General features: G+C 42.7%; 1 protein-coding gene across 8 annotated transcripts in view; it reads left to right on the forward strand.

Annotated features, from left to right (window-relative positions):
• Nucleotides 1-18,992, forward strand: part of LOC310835942 (far upstream element-binding protein 3-like) — a 333,755-nt gene that overhangs the window by 168,642 nt on the left and 146,121 nt on the right. For all 8 annotated transcript variants that reach the window (XM_083720902.1, XM_083720903.1, XM_083720904.1 and 5 more), the window contains one exon: nucleotides 16,166-16,268. In XM_083720902.1, coding sequence (XP_083577028.1) covers nucleotides 16,166-16,268 — 103 coding nt within the window. The remainder of the gene's footprint in view (nucleotides 1-16,165; nucleotides 16,269-18,992) is intronic.

Below are 18,992 nucleotides of genomic sequence, written 5' to 3' on the forward strand. Positions count from 1 at the left end.
TCCTGATGCCTGGACCACCATTCCTAAATATTTATAGTGCGAGATTTGCTCTAAATTTTGGCCTTGACGTTTCCAGTTTCTGAGCTTTGTTTTTTTCCCAAAAGCAAGAATTTTGGTCTTCTGATAATTTATTTTGAGGCAATCCATCTCACAATAGGCAGCTAATTTTCTTAGTGCTCTCCTAAGCCCTAAGGGGGTTCTGGATAGTATTACCGCATCGTCTGAATAAAGCAGAGCCGTGATATGCCGGTTTCCTAACTTCGGAGGGTGGAAGTCAAGGTTATGGAGAGTGGTTACCAAATTATTTAAATAAAAATTAAATAATAAAGGGGCCAAAAGGCATCCTTGCCTAACACCCTTAAATGTTTTGATGGGATCTGTTAAATGCCCTAGCACCTGACTCTAAGGGCCGTATTTGAATGTACTACCTGAATTAAATATAGTAGCCTTCTATCGATGGTAGTGGGCCAAAGCTTGTCCCAGAGTCTGGTTCTGGGAACTGAGTCAAAGGCTGCTTTTAGATCAACAAAGGCTGCATATAGTGAGGCCTGCCCTCCTGAGTTATATTTTTCTATAAGGTGTTGTAACGTTAGGCAGTGATCTAGCGTGGACCTGCCGGGTCTAAATCCCGCTTGTTCTGCTGCCAGAATGTCTTTATTCTCTAGCCACTCTGTGAATTTTTCCAGCAGGTGCTTTGTGTAGAGTTTGCTAATTACACTTAATAAGGTGATGGATCCCCTCTGTTGCCTTTTTTATAGAATGTGCCCCAGTCCCTTGGAATGCGGCCGGTATTGCCTATATGAGTGAAAATAGTGGCTAGGAATGTGATGATTTCTGGACGTCCGGCACGCTTCCTTGCGCCTCTGGGATACTCTCCCAGAAGCTGCGAATTCCAAACAGCGGTGTGTGCCTTGTGTGGGTGCAGAAATAACAGTCCATATACAGCTTCTTCCTAATCTACGAAGCGTTTTATTTACAGCAGAGAAATAAATCATCTGGGAGAACAAGCTGGCACGATTGACACTCTCAGACCAAAAATGAAAGTCACTTGGCTCACACACAAAGGACAATCCCCAGTGGGCAGGACGACACATAGAGCTATTGTTGTGGTTCTGGACAGTCAAGAGTTAACACTTCAGGAAACATTCTGATTCACTGGGTGCACTGCCCACATGACCTGGGCATTTTCCTTTGATCTGTGCTCTGTGGGTGCAAATCCAAAGCTAAACCCGGAGTATGTATTTAAAGATGAAGAAGGAAGAATGATGGCAATAAGGGTTAAAAAACAACAAAAAAAATAATTATAGTGGGAATATATGCGCCAAATGACAAAAAAGCCAAATTCTATAAAAAATTGGAGGATAAATTATTAGAATATAGTGATGAAACATCATACTAATGGGGGACCTAAATGGAGTCACTTCTTTGGAGATGGATAGAACAACACATGAGACGGGAGAATAAAGAAGGATGACTACCATTATTTTTTGCAACTAGTAGAAAATCTTGATCTGCAGGACATATGGAAGATTAAACGCCCAAATGAAAAGCAATTCATACACCACTCAGAAGCAAAAAAAACTTGGCGGGGTAGGTATCCAAAGAATTATCAAAATGTAAGAAAGCCAAAATCCACTCAAAAACAATATCCGGCCATAATCCAGTTACGTTGGAAATGATGGGAGGAAGGAAAATATCAAGAAAATGGAGAATTAAAGAATCCATTCTTAATGATGAGAAAATATTAGAAAAGGAGAAGGTAACTTTAAAAGAATACTTTGATAATAACTTGAATAAAGGAACAGATATTAATATTGTATGGGACGCAAGTAAGGCAGTAATGCGAGGCTACTTTATCCAACAAAATATAATTCAAATAAAAGAGGGGGGTGGGATTGGAAAAACTGTTTAAGGAGATAAGGGAAAACAAGAAAGAACTAACCAAGAATCCAAAAAAGTAGCTACCTTAAAAAAAATAAAGTTTTTACAAACACAGCTTTCCATGATTTAGAACTACGAAATTAAACAAAAAAATTAAAAATTAAGACACTTTTTTTTTTTAGTTCGCCAACAAGCCAGGCAGGTTACTTGCATGGCAATTAAAGAAAAAAACAAAAGGAGATATTAATAGAGAAACTGAAAGACGATGGGAAAATAGAAGACCCTAAAGTAATTAGTGAAATGCAAATTATTATAGAAAATTACAGTATATAAAGCAGAAGATGAAGATGAAGAAGGGATGGAAAGATGCTTCGCACAGAATAAACTTCTGAGGATAGACATTGGAAAAGTCGAACAACTAAAGCTTCCAATAACTATGATGGAGGTGCAACAAGCAATTTCCAAAGCAAAGACAGGGAAAGCATCAGGTACGGATGGCTTGCCGTTGGCGTATTATAAGAAATTAGAACACATACTAGCAGAACCAATGAAAACAGTATTGAACAGAATCTTAAAAGAAGAAAGAATACCAAAATCGTGGGAAGAAGCATTTATCACATTGATACCTAAGCAAGGAGTGGATCCGACATTAATCAAAAATTACAGGCCTGTATCATTATTGAAAAACGATTATAAAATATTTTCTGATATTCTTGCCAACAGATTAAAAAGATTTTGAATGAAATTCTACATAAAGACCAGGCGGGTTTCTTACCAGGTAGAAACATGCACAATAACATGAGGAATATAATAGATATACTAGAATATGTGGAAGAAAGATCCGATAAAAAGGCCATACTGATGCTGATAGATGCAGAGAAGGCCTTTGATAACGTATCATGGAATTTTTTGAAAAATATATAGAAAGAACATGACTCGGTGAAAACTTCAGCAGGGGTATTGAGGCAATATATTGAAAGCAGAGAGCCAAACATCCTCAACAATGAGACAACTGAAGAATTCAACATTGATAAGGGGACCAGGCAAGGCTGCACTCTTTCACCCCTTAATGAACACTTAATGATTGCAATAAGGAAAGATCCAAATATAAAAGGTATAACAGTAGGGAAGAAGGCACATAAGATAAAGGCCTTTGGAGATGATTTGATTTTAACCACCGAAAATCCAGAAGAAAGTGTTCCATAAATAATAGAAAGAGTTCTTGAATTTGGTAAAGCGGCAGGATTTAAACTAAACAAAAATAAGAACAATATGTTAGCAAAAAATATGATTACGCAGGAAAAAGAAGAATTTAAGAGGATATCAGGATTGGCAATAGTAAACAAAACTAAATACTTTGGAATCTGGCTAACGAATAAAAATAGTAATCTATTTAAGGACAATTACATTAAAATTTGGAAAGAAATCAGAGATTTGGGAATTTGGAATAAGTCAAGATTATCACTCAGCGACAGGATGTCAGTAATAAAAATGAATGTGTTACCCCAAATGATGTTTTTTTCCAAATGATACCAATTATTGGGGCGGGGGATAGTGTCATGGGCCAGGAGTCAGCTTCACCTGGTGAGCAGCAGCCTGAAGGAGCAGAAAGCGAAGTGACTCCACCTGCTGCTGATCAGCCTTGTTGCTCCTGATGAGAACCAGCTGGCTCCAGCTTTCTTAAGAAGGTTTTCCAGCCTCTGTCAGTTGCTGGCAACAACATTCGTCATTCATGGCCAGATCTTGCTGCTTCTTGTGACATAAGAGAGTCTGTGTACTGGTCCAGTAAATGCTTCCGCTGCGCAACCAGCAACAGTTCTCTTTGCAGAGCATTAATTAAGTCCAGTGCAGAGATTCTTGTTGCAGTACAAGCTTCAGAGTCTCAGCAGCAAAGAAATAACGACACAGGGAAGCCTGTCTTTCCAAAGACAGGTTTATTGCAGACAGATAACAGAAACACCTCCGGAGCTTTCAGACATTTTTGCTTCACGCCCCGCAGGCAGAGGAAAACAAACACTCTTTATATACTGAGCAACTTAACAACTTAACGAGCTTGACTACTTAAAGTCACATGACATTGCTAACTTGCCAGCGTCTTAGGTTTCACACCCTAACACCCCCTCTCGCTGGCAATACAAAAACAAAATTACTTCAGACCCATTTCTTCACAAAAGTTTTCATGCCGCTGAAACCCAAGCGGTTTTGTAAAACCATCAGCTTGATTTTCATGACTGGGACAGTAATTTAATTTAACAATTCCTGCTTTTACCGTTTGACAAACATTTTGAAAGCGGATATCCAAATGTTTTGTACGACCTTTAAACTGCCCATTTTGTGCTAACTTAAGACACGGTTGATTATCACCCCATACAGTGATTGGAGTGATGGTATTTTCATACATCTCTTGTGCCAAGCATTTGTAAAATTCTAGATCTCTACATAACTCAGATAAGGCACAGAACTCAGCTTCTGTTGACGACAAAGCAATCAGGTTCTGTTTCTTGGATCTCCACCCAATCAGAGAGTTACCAAATTTTATTACACAGCCAGACACTGATTTTCTATCCTTTAAATTTCCCCAATCACTATCTGCCCAACAAGTAATCTGTGCTTGTCCTTCAGCAGATAATTCAAGGCAAAAATCTTTGGTGTATTGTAAATATCTTAACACTCTTTGAATTCCTTTCCATGCATTTACACTAGGTCTTGAAGCTTCTCTGCTGAGTAAGTTAACAGCGTAAGCAATGTCTGGTCTACTCCATTGCGAAAGATGAAGTAAGCTTCCCAGTGCTGACTGAAAGATTTCAGCACTCTTGAATTCAGCACTATCCTTGAACTCATTGTCTTTTACAAAACCCATTTCCATTGGTGTTCTAACACCTGCACACTCTGTCATGCCAAACTTTTTCAACATTTGCAATATCTTGCCTTTTTGATTCAGTAGAAAACTGCCATTTTTGGTCCTATCTATCTGAACACCAAGATAGACCTTTACATCACCAAGATTCTTAACTTTGAAGTGTTTATTTAACTCTTTGGCTAGTTTTTTTACTTGTTCTTGTGTCTTTGAAGTATAAATCAGGTCATCTACATAAACAAGCAAAGATTCTTGAGCATCTCCTGAACCTCTGAAATATAAGCAATTGTCAGCCTTGCTCCTGCTAAAACCAATGCCTACCAAAACGTCATTCAAACACTCATTCCAATTATGAGCAGATTGCTTGAGTCCATAAATAGATTTATGTAGTTTCCATACCTGATTTGATTTACCAACTTTCAATCCTGGCGGAAGCTCCATATACAGCTCTTCAGCCAAGTCTGAATGAAGATAAGCTGTAGAGACATCAAATTGATTCACTTTGAACCCTTTCTGAGCAGCAACTGCTAATAGTGCCCGTAGGGTTTCACTCCTTGAAGTGGGTGCATAGACTTCGGAATAATGTAACCCCTTTCTTTGCGTAAAACCTCGAGCTACAAGCCTTGCTTTGTACGCTGGTTTCCCCATCGCTGTTGTCTTTATCCTGTACACCCACCTACAACTTACTGCCTTGGTACCTTCTGGCAGTTTGGTGATGGAAAACACACCCAGTTCTTTCATAGAATTCAACTCTTTTTGCATGGCCTCACGCCACCTACTGGCCTCCTCCTGGGGTAATTGCTCAACCTCCTCAAAACTTTCAGGTTCGCAATTTGCCAAACCAGCCCAAACACTAATAGCTTGGTACCTTTCAGGAGGTATACCTTTGTTGGCACGCTTGGAACGCCTTAACAGTTCCTGTGATGTTCCTTCAGTTTCCCCCTCTGACCCAGAATCACTAGTCGTCACCTGTTTGTCACTAGTAGTTGAAGAACTTTCTGATTCTGACTTTACACTCTCTTGCTGTACAGGTGAACTTTTAGAGCTAGAAGATTCTGACTTTACACGTCTCTCTTGCTGTACAGGTGAACTAGAAGAGCTAGAAGATTCTGACTTTACAGACTTGGGTGAACTAAACGATTTCTCACCCTTGTCCTCAGACTCAAATTCCTCAGCCTGTTCTGGAACTAATACCTGCCCTGGGGCCTGAGTTTCATTGTTACTGTTCACCACGTCAAATAGTATGTCAGGATTTCCATGAATTTTATTCCAACCATCCTGTTCACAAAATTCTGCACTTCTGCTAATTGTTGATTTTCGTTTGATTGCCTTCTACATTCACAAATCTCCAACCTTTTGTGTTTGCTTGATAACCACAGAAAAACATTTCTTTAGATCTAGGATCGCATTTCCTACGTTGTGCCCTAGGCACCAGCACATAAGCACGACATCCAAAAACTCTTAGATGATCAATTTTTGGTTTTTTCCCAAATAGCATGAAGTAAGGAGTGTTGCCTACTGTGCTATTGTACACTCTGTTAAAAGTATAATTCGCATACAGTGCAGCCTCAGCCCCAAACCGCTGTGGAAGTCCAGAATCAAACAGCAAAGCAGCAATGGCTTCCTGTAATGTTCGAAATTTTCTTTCAGCAACTGCATTCTCCTGTGGTGAATAGGGATTGGTAAGTCTATGAACTATACCTTTCCTTTTTAACCACGTCTCCAGCGTGTGGTTCACATATTCCCCACCACGATCTGATTGTATTTTACGCACCCTGGTGTCAAATTTACATTCGACTTCTTCAATCCAATCCATCAGGATGGAAGCTGCTTGCGATTTTTCTTTCAGAAAGAAAACCCAACTAGCCCTTGAAAAATCATCCACCAAAATTTGCATAAATCTCGCACCTCCAAGCGATTTGACTGGCATAGGGCCACACACGTCTGTGTGCACAAGTTCAAAGGGTTTCTTGCTTACTCTGTCAGATCTAGGATAGTTACATGTCTTAACCTTAGCATGTTTACAAGCACAACAATCCAGAAAATTTGGACAGGGTTTAATGTTACACTCCTCAGCTAAATCTGGCATCTTGCTTACATACTTAAAGCATATATGAGCTAACCTTCTGTGTAGTAGATGTGCACAACCTGTATGAGGAGCCTTATTTACACACTTAGCTTGCGCTTCACCTGTTGAACATCTACCTGCTGCTAACTGCTCTTCATCCAAAACAAAAAGCCCATCCTCACAGGGAATTTTAACTAGCTCCTTCCCCTGTTTCGAAATGGTGCACACATCATTTTCAAACTCAACCTTAAAACCACTTTTTACCAGGCATGACACACTCAAAAGTCCATTCTTCATTCCTGGAAGAACGAAAACAGGAAGGTTAGTTTGCAAACAATTAACATAAATTGTGCCTTTAAGGCTCATTTCTCGTTTACTATTGTCTGCTATAGCCACAGTTTTTGCAACTGGCAATGTCTTGCAGTTCTTCAAGCTGCCACTAGATGTCGCTGGAACTAAACTGTGACTGGCTCCACTGTCAATTATCCACTTCAAGGTTTGTTGGCTCCTTTTAGGACTCTGTTGTGCTGCCATTGCAGATAGTCCCTTATCAGCACCTGCTCCCCCTCTGGATCGTTGATTCTTGTAGCTCTCACTTCGTCTTCCCCTGTAGCTCCGGAAACTGACCTTGGACTGTTGAAATTCCTGTTGCTTTTCAGGACACTTTGCTATCAAATGAAACCTGCTGCCACATCGAAAACATGACTTGCTGGCCATAGCAGACACTTGTGAGGCTTCCTTACAGCTCTGCCTGCTAGTTCCCCCACGCTGGGAATTATCTGAACATCCAACCCTTGGGGTATTTGAATTATCAATACGTTTTCGATGATGTTGATATTCTTGCTCACACAATCTACCAGTCACATAATTCATATTCAGCTGCTCCTCTGGCAAAACTTGTAAAGTTAGTACTAAGTTTTCAAACCCTGCATGCAGGCTGCTAAGCAGAGTATAAACTTTAATATTTTCAGGAAAATTCACACCTAGAGATGACAGTCGGTTGAAATACTCAGTCATCTGTGACGTGTGTTCAACCACACTATCCCCTGGCTTCAGTTTCAACTCATACAAAGCACGTATAATGTTCACCTTCTCTCCGGGCGTGGCTCTATGGTGAATTTGCCTAAGAGCTTCCCAAATTTCAAATGCAGACCTTAAATTTTCCACATGAGGTAATTGGGAATCGTCTATCGATACCATCAACATGCATCTAGCTTTAGTGTCCATTTTATCATGTTCCCTGTTCTGAGCATGTGCAGCAGCCTCTTGCTCTGCTGTGGCATCTGCTGCAACAGCCACAAACGGCTTTCGCCTCTGGACATAGTCAGCCCACACTTCTTTGGCTTCCAACCAGACTTGAGCCCTCTTAGACCACTGCACGTAATTAGCAGAGTTCAACTTTGTAAAGGGAACCTGTAAATTTTCCACTGCCATTCTTGGGGTCTGCTGCTACTCCCTCTGTGTGCCCTTGCTTCTCTTTCCCCTTGGGATTTGTTTTACTCACTTTTCAGACGCCTCCAGCCTCCTCTGAAGCCTTTTAAACTTTTTTTCCCTCCGTCTCTTCACTAGCAACCTACCACCGTCCTCTGTTTTTATTAACAAAACAAAAACAGAACGGGAGGTCAAGCTAGCCTTTTGCAGCTAATGAAGCTGTAAATCTTCACTTACGTAGCTCTCTCAACTTTCTGCAGCCTCTCAGTTCCTTTAAGAGCTGGATTTACGACCAAGCCGGTCTTCTCTCATCCGAAAGCTGCTTTCACTTTCTCTGCACACAATACAGCTGTAGAAACGTAGAAGGAGCCATAACCTAAGAGAGTCTGTGTACTGGTCCAGTAAATGCTTCCGCTGCGCAACCAGCAACAGTTCTCTTTGCAGAGCATTAATTAAGTCCAGTGCAGAGATTCTTGTTGCAGTACAATCTTCAGAGTCTCAGCAGCAAAGAAATAATGACACAGGGAAGCCTGTCTTTCCAAAGACAGGTTTATTGCAGAAAGATAACAGAAACACCTCCGGAGCTTTCATACATTTTTGCTTCACGCCCCGCAGGCAGAGGAAAACAAACACTCTTTATATACTGAGCAACTTAACAACTTAACGAGCTTGACTACTTAAAGTCACATGACATTGCTAACTTGCCAGCGTCTTAGGTTTCACACCCTAACAACATTGGACCCTTGGCTTTCTTGACCCCCAGATTATCAGACAACTTGAATTTATATACTCCTGACATTAGAACTGGATTAGACCTTGTATATGGACTCTGCCTCCAGGCAAGTACCCACTGAGACTTGGGTGGTTGGCTGGCTTCTCCTTCCACTGAGCTCTGCTGTGACTGGCAGCACAGGACTACGGCAGCTGTTCCTGGACCCCTGCACCTCCATAGGCCATTTGTCGTAGAAACGGATGCCTTTGACAGAGTGGTAGGTGCTGTGCTGCTGCAGGAAGACCAAAACTGGACCCTATGCCTGTGCATCTTCCATTCTAGAAAATGAACCCTTCAGAACAGAATTTTTTTTAAATGAATATTTATTAGCATTTTCAAAAAAAGGACAAAACATATAAAAACAAAAACAAAAGTAAACAAAAAAATACAAAAATCCAAAACTTAAAAACAATTAAATCCACCTAAAAGTTCAAATACTTATTTTCTTTTAACTTATTTCTCAGACCTCCTCACACCTCCCCTTCTTGTATTCCAATTTAAATTATTAGCTCAGCAAATCCTTAACTTACTTCTCCATTTTAACTTAATTTAATTTATTCTAACATATTATTTTATTTTTCTTCTTTCTTCCATTTCCTCAATTTATATTTACAAACCTTATTTTCGTTTAATTTAGACCATTTACCCATCAATATTTATACCTCATTATTTTTTCTTAAACATTTTTCCTAAAGTCGACCAAAATTTCCCTTCCATGACTTTCCCAATTTCCATACCAATAGCCAAGCAAAGTAAAAACAAAGCAAACTATATTTAAATACCCTTTGGATTCCCAAACTCCACCCACCCTTTTCCCGGTTTCAGTCCTCAACAAAAATCTATCAGTCTCAATATACTGTTTAGCCTGGAGATCTCACGTCCGAGGCGCTCAATTCTCTCTCAGTTCCTCTCTGCCGGTCTTTTTGATAGTCTTTAATGTTAAACTCCAAATCTCGAAGAAGCTCCGGCCCAAGAGGATCCATGTTTCTACCAGCCAGACCTCCATATTTAAGAGTAAAGCTTAAGGGGTTCTTCAAATCTTGTTTTATACTCCTTTCAGGTCCAAATGTCCCCCAAGCTCCAACTTCCACCTCCAATTCAGGCCAGGCTCTCCACATCAGATTTTTATTTTCCTTTTTTGTCATCATGTCAGGCCTCAAAATACAGCTCTCCTTTAACTTCTGCAAAGTTTCAGCTCCTCCTTCCTTTTCTTCAGGAGCAACATATGTCACCTGCTCCATATTGTCAAAGCTCTCCGTTTTCTCTATTTGTTCAATTGGATAGGCTCCTTGTTTCAAGTCCTTATCAGGTTCAACAATGTTCTTTACTGCTAAGTCCAGAGTTGTAACATTTGTAGCCAAAACATCAGTTTGGCCTTGTAACTTTCCCAAGAGAACAAATGCTCTGTCCAATTCAGCCTGGATTTTCCTTCCTCCAGCCATTCCTGTAATGTCACTAAACCCCTCTAGGGGGACTTTAGTTCCTTAATATTCCTTTCAGCTCAAGTCCAAAAGTCAGGTTATTTTGTATCAGCCCTTCCTTATTTTCAACAAATTATCACAAATTAACCAACAGAAGCAACAAAAACAAGGTTTTCCTTTTCCGTCTCGACAGCCAACTTGACAGCTGTCAAACTTTTCAGTCTTTCATCCACAGGCTCTCTCGCGGGACACTCCCGGAATCCGGGGGGGGGGGGGTGAAACTTCAGCTCCCAAAATTAATATTATCCTCCAGCAAAAATTCTTATAATGTCAAAACCGTGAAATTAAAGTCTTTTACTAAAAAAAGAAAAGATTCTCTCGACTTTAGCTAGCAGGTCCTTTGCTTTAAATTGTTTACAAAGAGGGGGGTGGACTTCCTTTTCAACCCTTCCCCGCTTGTTCGTGATCCGCCAAATTTTTCTTTAAAGTTCCAATTTCCGTATTACTCACGGGTTGATGTTTTAGAGTCCAAATGTTCCAAGGAAAAAGTCAGCGCTCTCCGATAATGGCTTGCGGCTTCACTCCGCAGATGAAGGAGTACTCTCAGCACCGCGCCGCACCCTGTCCCCGTTCCGAAGCCTTTAAAAAGGCTCCTTCACGGATTGGGGGGGCGCAAATGGTGCCCGCCGAGTCACTACGCTCACAGGCTTCTCTGCGCCTGTGATTTTAAGGGTCCCCGCGTCGCCGCAGCGGTAAGACCCAGTCTCTGCAGAGCCGATTCCCTCCGGAGCTCGGAGGGAATCCGCCATTAAACGATGGCGCCAACCCGGAAGTCAGTCCCTTCAGAACAGAAGTACACCATCTGGGGAAACGAGCCTTTAGCTGTCAAAGAAGCCTTCAAAGTGTGGAGGCACTTCCTGGAAGGGCACAGCACCAGGTGGAGGTGTGCACAGACTATCTTAATGTGGAGTATTGGCAGATGACGCATTGCCTGAATCAAAGGTAGATCCACTGGGCACAGTTCTTTGCTCAGCTTGAATTCAGAGTCCAATATGTGTCAGGTAACTGGAATCAAAAAGCAGATGCTCTCTTCAGGAAGCCGGAATATCAAGACTTTGAGCTGGCCCCAGTGTATAGACATACCTTGGAGTCAGCACAGCTACAGCTAGCAGCTGGGTCAATTGTGGAAGTCACAAACTTCCAGTAGCTAACAAGAGGCAAGTTAACAGTGCTGCAGGAAGGCAGCAACGAAGCAGATGGTTTCTTAGAGAAGGATGGCCTATTGTATAGAGGGAGAGGTTCTCTGCATCCCAGCAGGAGACCGCCAAGCCAAGGTCCTACGTCAGTGTCATGACAACCCTACAGTGGGACACTTTGGGCAGTACAAGACGTTATACCATGTGGTGCAGCAGTTCTGATGGCCAAGGATGAGGGAGGAGGTCAAGGAGCATGTGAGAGCCTGTGAGACATGTCAGTGAACAGAGAGACCAAGAGAGGCACCAACAGGCTTGTTACAACTGCTGCCCTCCCTGCAAGGGCCCTGGGAAACCATAGCTATTGACTTCCTCACTGATCCGCCTAAATCATAGCAGCAGACAGTGATCTGGGTAGTGGTAGATCTGTTCAAGATGGTGCACTTCGTGCCCTGTAAGAGACTTCTGACAGCCCAAGAAACAGCTCAGCTCTTTGTAGATCATGTATTCAGGTTGCACAGACTCCCTCAACTGATAGTGTCTGTAGTAATGCTCCGGCCACTCACCCCCTCCCTCTCCTGTCCTACCATCCAGCTGGATCAGGTTTAAAGGAATGGCGTCCGGCAGCATATACTTTTTACAGGACAGAACACATCAAAAAAGGGTAGTTGCTGGAGACTTCTGGGTTGGCGCCTCCGGTAATGGCGGAATTCCTCTGATCGGGAGGAATTTACCTCGTGAAAATCTGGGTCTGGCAGCCACGGCGAAGGCGGAGACCCACTAAAAATCACAGGCGGGTGAAGCCTGTGAACGTGGGATTCGGCTGGCACCTTTTGCGCCTCCCCTACTCGCGGGGAAACCCGGTTTCGGGGATCCGGAGTGACGTGGAGTGAGCGGCGCGGTGCTTTGAATCGACTGCTGCTTCCACGGAGCGAAGCCGCATAGCTGTTGCCGGAGAGCGCTGACTTTTTCCTGTGGACTATTTGATCTTAAAGCAACTACCCGTGAGTAGAGCAGAGAATTGGATTTTCCAATCAAAATAATGCAACATTCTAAAAACATTCATTATAAAATTAATTAAAATCAAATTAAAATCAAATTGATGGCAACCATTAAGCAAAATTCTGTGCAGATTGCCAGAGGAGGGGGTCAGGCTGCGCCCTGACCAAAGACCTGGTGGAACAGCTCTGTCTTGCAGGCCCTGCGGAAAGATGTCAGGTCCCGCAAGGCCCTAGTCTCTTGTGACAGAGCGTTCCACCAGATTGGAGCCGCGGCCGAGAAAGCCCTGGCTCTAGTTGAGGCCAGCCTAACCTCTCTGTGGCCTGGGATCTTCAAGATGTTTTTATTTGCAGACCGTAAATTTCTCTGTGGGACATACCAGGAGAGGCGGTCCCGTAGGTACGAGGGTCCTAGACCGTATAGGGCTTTAAAGGTTAAAACCAGCACCTTAAACCTGATCCTGTACTCCACCGGGAGCCAGTGCAGCTGGTATAGTACCGGATGAATATGATCTCGCAGCGAAGACCCCATAAGGAGTCTCGCCGTGGCATTCTGTACCCACTGGAGTTTCTGGGTTAGTCTCAAGGGCAGCCCCACGTAGAGCAAGTTACAATAATCCAGTCTGGAGGTGACCGTCGCGTGGATCACAGTGGCTAGGTCAGGGCGAGATAGATAAGGAGCCAACTGCTTAGCTTGGCGGAGATGAAAAAATGCCGCCTTTGTTATAGCTGTAATCTGTGCCTCCATAGAGAGGGAGGTATCGAAGATTACACCCAAACTCTTAACGGACGATGCTGGCACTAATTGCACCCCGCAAGAGATAGGAGTTGCCCCCTCAATCCCATATCGCTCCATCCCAGCCAGAGGACCTCTGTCTTCGAAGGATTTAACTTCAACCGGCTCCCACGTAACCATCCAGCCACAGCTTCCAGACATCTGGTCAGTGTGTCTGGGGCCGAGTCAGGTTGATGGACTATATGGAATTGGCAGAAATGACTGGCAGAATCCGAGACCAGGGAGAAGAGATGGTGGAAGAAGATTGGAAAAAGTTTAAAGACTATTTATAGAAATATTGTAAAATTAATGAGTGTTAGAAAAATGTTGGAATGAAGTTATACGGCTTTAGTAGAAATGTTAGAAGGAATTAAGTACAAATAGATTATTGGAGTATTAAAGGGAAAATAAGGTTAAAATATGTTAAGACAATTATATGACAGAAAATAGAGGAAGATGGAAAGGAATTGCTGAAACAATAGAAGTGGAATACAAAAAGGGAGGTGTGAGGAGGTCGTTGAAATAAGTGAATGAAAGATATGATATTGAAATGGTATGATGTGTGTTTTAAATTGTTTTTGCTTTGTTTAGTTTATTTTATTGTGTTAATGTTGTGTTGTGTATTGTTTATACATTCTATTGTATTTTTTGTTTTTTCTCTTCTTTTTCCTTTTTTCTTTTTTGTAATGTTTAAAAGTAATAAATATTATTATTATTATTTTTAAAAAAGGGTAGTTGCTGCCACCACTCCCCTGTACCAGGGCACCAGAAGTCGTAACCCAAGGGAGAAGGTTATGCTTCCTATTTACCGGCTGCCCCACCCTGCAAGTCGCTTCCACAAAATGCAGGCTTTCCCTCAGAATGGCACACAAGACAGGAAAAGTTCTCTTTTTAAAATTTATTTTAAAAAACACGATTAAACATACTTAAAGCAGGCACATCTCTTATACATTTCAAACAGGTAAAACAAAAACATTGTAGAATATGGCTAGCTAGTATACTCACAATAAAAGAACAAAGGCAAAGTTAGAATGGTTTCAAAGTCCTTAGATGGCTCCGCATCTCCAAGGCAGGAAGAATCTCCACTACAAAGACTCACATGTCAATGCAGCAAGACGACTGTCAGCAAGGTGGCAAGCTGACAGAAGGGCGGATTGCAGAGCACGCTTTCTCAGTCCGTCCTTAGGATCTTTATTTCAAAACCTCACGTGGAAACAGAACTCAGACCCAATCAAAATTCTTGATTATGTTTAAATTCACCAATGGTCAGCTAGTTGGCTAATAATTTTAACTTGTGACAGCTGAGCTCATTAGTTCCCAGGACTTTGGATCAAAGAGTTCCTCCCTTCCTCAGATACTCAGCAGATACACATTCCCAGAGTAATTAGGGTTGATAACAACACTGTTTGGGTGTGAATGAGTTAGGTACCAGGTGTCAGAAGACCACTAATCAACCTGGAGAAGTTCCTTCCTGAGATAAGCAACCTCACACATTTGGAGACTGGTAGTCTGCAGTTTTAAAGTAACAAAACACATTCCCCATAAATCCTAACGGCCTTTGGTCTTCCCATAATACTTTGCTTCTTACTTGACCAAAGTTTGGTCTACTGAAATTTCCTAACTTCACTACAGTGTCTGATAGGGGAACACAGTTTGCCTTGCAGTTCTGGAAGAAGCTCATGCAGCTTCTCAAGGTGGAATGGGAATTCAGAAAGAAAAAATGCCACGATGCAGCAGTACCTATTTTGCTATGTGAACTATCTACAAGATGGTTGGGTTTCCAAGCTTCCCTTGGCGGAGTTCGCATACAACAATGCTCTCCATGCTTCTGTGCATCAGACTCCCTTCTTTGCCGGTTATGGATACCATCCTTGTGCCTTCCCAACCCCAACTGACACCCTGTTAGTGCCTGCAGCAAAAGACTTTGTAGAAGAACTTTCAGCAATACAGAGTTTGCTGAAAGAGCAATTGGACTGTGCCAAAGAGGCCTATAAGAGAACGACTGGTGTGCACTGGCAGCCTCGCACTGAGATTAAGGTGGAAGCTCAGGTGTGGCTGTTGACACGTGATTTGCCACAGAAGGGCAGATGCAGGAAACTGGACCCACAGAGGGTGGACCCGTTTGAAGTTGTGGACCAGAAGTGGCAATCCCTGATTGTGTGGAAGGGGGTATGGACCTGGAGAAAGTTCATGGGAGTATGCAGAACATGCCCATGCATCAGACTTGCAAAGGGTGTTCCATACATGCCACCCCAACCAATTGAAACCACTGGGTTGGGAGGAGAGCTCTGGAGAGGGGGGTGATGTCAGGGACTGGGAAGAGGAATGGTGGAGACCACCTTCCCAGCCTGACACTCCTGGAGGAGGAAGAGGAGGCAGTATAGATTTACAACAGTGGTTTGCAGGAGGTCACAGCTGAGAGGCAGATGAGGGGAAAAGGTGGGAAATAATGGGAGAGGAGGAGCAGGCAGAACCGAAGCAGCAGCTGAATGACAAGTTGTCACTAGAAAGCATTTCAGACCCACCATCTCCTGGAACCCGGTGAGTCTTAAAAGTAGGAGAGCAAAGAGCTCAAAGTGGCATCTGTAGAGGAGATGATGATGATGACAAATGAGGAAGTGGGAGAGAAGGGGGTGGAGATTCACTTGGGACAATTCCATTATCCAAGAGGCTGGGTTCTATAGCCTCTCTCTGTAGAATTTGAAATAAAAAAAGGACTGTAAGAAACGTTTCCTTGTCCCTCTTACTGCTTTTCTCTCTTCCTGGTAGGTCTCTGTGCCGAGGTTTGCCGTGGGAATCGTCATAGGAAGAAATGGGGAAATGATAAAGAAGATCCAGAATGATGCTGGTGTTAGGATTCAGTTTAAACCAGGTTTGTAGGCTGTTATCAAAAACAACGGTCTGTCTGATTTTGAGTGTACAACTCTCAGCTGGCAACCACTTTTTCTCTCCATCCTAAGAAAGCTGCCTTATATCAAACGTTTGGTATATTTAGCTCAATTAGTGTCTGTACATTGACTGGCAACAGCTCCCCAGGGTTTCAGGCAGAGGGCATTCCCAGCCCGACCTGGAAATGCTGAGAATTTAACCTGGGACCTATGGCTTTCCCCCACTTGCTAAAAAGAACGCAAGATTCTTTCTTTAAAATAATAATAATAATAATAATAATAATAATAATAATAATAATAAAAAATAAATAAATGGTTTTAAGAAAATACAAAGGTTCAGGATAATAGTGCAATGCAGCTTACAAATCTTAGTAGTAGTAATTTATTTGTACCCCACCCATGTGATTGGGTTGCCCCAGCCCCTCTGGGTGGCTTCCAGCATATATAAAAACATAGTAAAACATCCGGTCTTCTGACCTGTGAACCTCAGTCTGTAGTGCAAAGTCCCCTTCAAATAGCGGGCTATGCGCTTCAGAGCTTTCCAATCCTGAACAGTATGATTGTTGGCATGTCTGCTAAGCAGGTTAGTGCTTGCAGCTATATCAGGTCTTGAACATCTAGCAATGAAATTCAGCTTGCCTAGAATGCATCTGTACATTGTGGTGTCAGAAAATGCTTCAGCAGCACAATCTACCTGGTAACCTGTCACCATCGGTGTGTCTGCTGGGTTTGCATCAACCAAATTCAATCTGGTTAATACATCAGCAATTTTCTGTGTTTGTTGTACCAGAAAATTACCTGCTTGGTCCCTCTCCACCTGCAGAGAAAGATAGTTGGATACCTCACCAAGATCCTTCATGTCAAAGTGCTCCTTCAGCTGAGCTAGGGTGCTTTGGTTACAAAGCCTGATTCTTCCAAAACAAAAGCAAATTATCAACAAAACATAAACAATTCAGTTACAGATAGGTAGCCGTGTTGGTCTGCCATAGTCAAAACAAAAAAAATTCCTTCCAGTAGCTCCTTAAAGACCAACTAAGTCAGTTCTTGGTATGAGCTTTCGTGTGCATGCACACTTCTTCAGATACACTGAAACAGAAGTTTCCAGACCCTTCTATATAGTGAGAAGGTGGGGAGGGGTATTACTCAGAAGGGTGGTGGGAATGGGTTATTGGCAGATAGCTGTGATGAGCCTGTTGACGTCATTCCCACCACCCTTCTGAGTAATACCCCTCCCCACCTTCTCACTATATAGAAGGGTCTGGAAACTTCTGTTTCAGTGTATCTGAAGAAGTGTGCATGCACACGAAAGCTCATACCAAGAACTGACTTAGTTGGTCTTTAAGGTGCTACTGGAAGGAATAAACAATTCAGTTTGTTTTGCCCCTCTTTGACAAACACACAAGGATCAGCTTTGCCGTGGTGAAAACCTAGAGAAAGCAATGTCTCAATGAATTTTATGTTCCAACACCTGGCACTCTGCTTGAGATCAGATAGGAATTTCTGTAGTTTACAGACCATTCCCTTCTGTACCTCCACTCCATCAGGTGGAAGCATATACAGTTCCTCCCCCAAAAATCGCATACATACAAAAAAGCTGTGTTCACATCATGATGAGAAACGTGTAGCTTCTCCTCTGCAGCAATCTTGAGCATTAGCCTAATGCTCTCATACTTGACGGTGGGTGAATAGGTCTTGTGGTAATCCTGTCCTGGTACCTGTGAAAAACCTCTGGCGACTAATCTGGCTTTGTGCCTGACAACCTTGCCAGTCTGGTCTGTCTTGGCCTTAAAGACCCATTTGCTGCCAACTAGCCTCATTCCTTGGATTATTGGCACCATCTCCCAGGTTTGGTTCCTATTCAAGGAATCAACTTCAGCCTTCATGGCATTGAGCCATGGTTCAGCATCCTTCGAGTCTAAAGACTGGATCTATTGGAAGCTTGATGGTTCCCACACCTTCTCTGAGCTACTAAGAACAGCAGTTGCTTTTTTAGCAAACTCATCAGCAAATCTCTTTGGAGGTTACCTTTTGTGGCCCTTTCAGATCTGCGTACTAGACGCAAGTCTTCTGCACTCATTTCCTCTTTTTTAGGAGAAAAGTGGCCAATGGTGAACAGTGGTTCTTCCAGTTCAGTGTCAGACGCATCAAATGGTCTGAGTGAGGCCTTTGCGCTCTTGTAGTCTGCTGTGTCATCACTGTCGCTGACATCAGCAGCAGCGCCACCCACTGTGCTGGAATCCAAACTCTGATCATCATCCTCAGCTTCCGCTTCTTCCTCAGCCTCTTCATCCTCTTGTGAGTGACTATGGAAAATCCCCCCCCCCCCACTTAGGATTGTACTCAACACTCTTTGTGAACCTAACGGACTTTGAGTCAGTCATGAATACCCTGTATGCACCTTTTTCGTACCCCATGAACAAATCATGTGCCTCACGCTTCCCAAGCTTGCTGCTCTGTGGGGTGTGTACCCACATGTCAGAACCAAAGATTCTCATGTGCTTGACGTAAGGTTTCTTACCAAACATCTTCTCATAGGGAGTACAACCAATAGGTGATGACAGTCTCCTGTTATAGGAATAAACAAAAGTATTCAAAGACTCCGCCCAATATTTCTCAGGGAGATTGGCATCATGCAACAAGGCTTTTAGGCCTTGCAGCAAAGTTTGGCTTGCCCGCTCGCAAAGTCCATTCTCCCACAGAGATCTGGG

Source organism: Podarcis gaigeae (genome assembly GCF_964106915.1).
Source record: "Podarcis gaigeae genome assembly, chromosome: W".
Lineage (NCBI taxonomy): Eukaryota > Metazoa > Chordata > Lepidosauria > Squamata > Lacertidae > Podarcis > Podarcis gaigeae.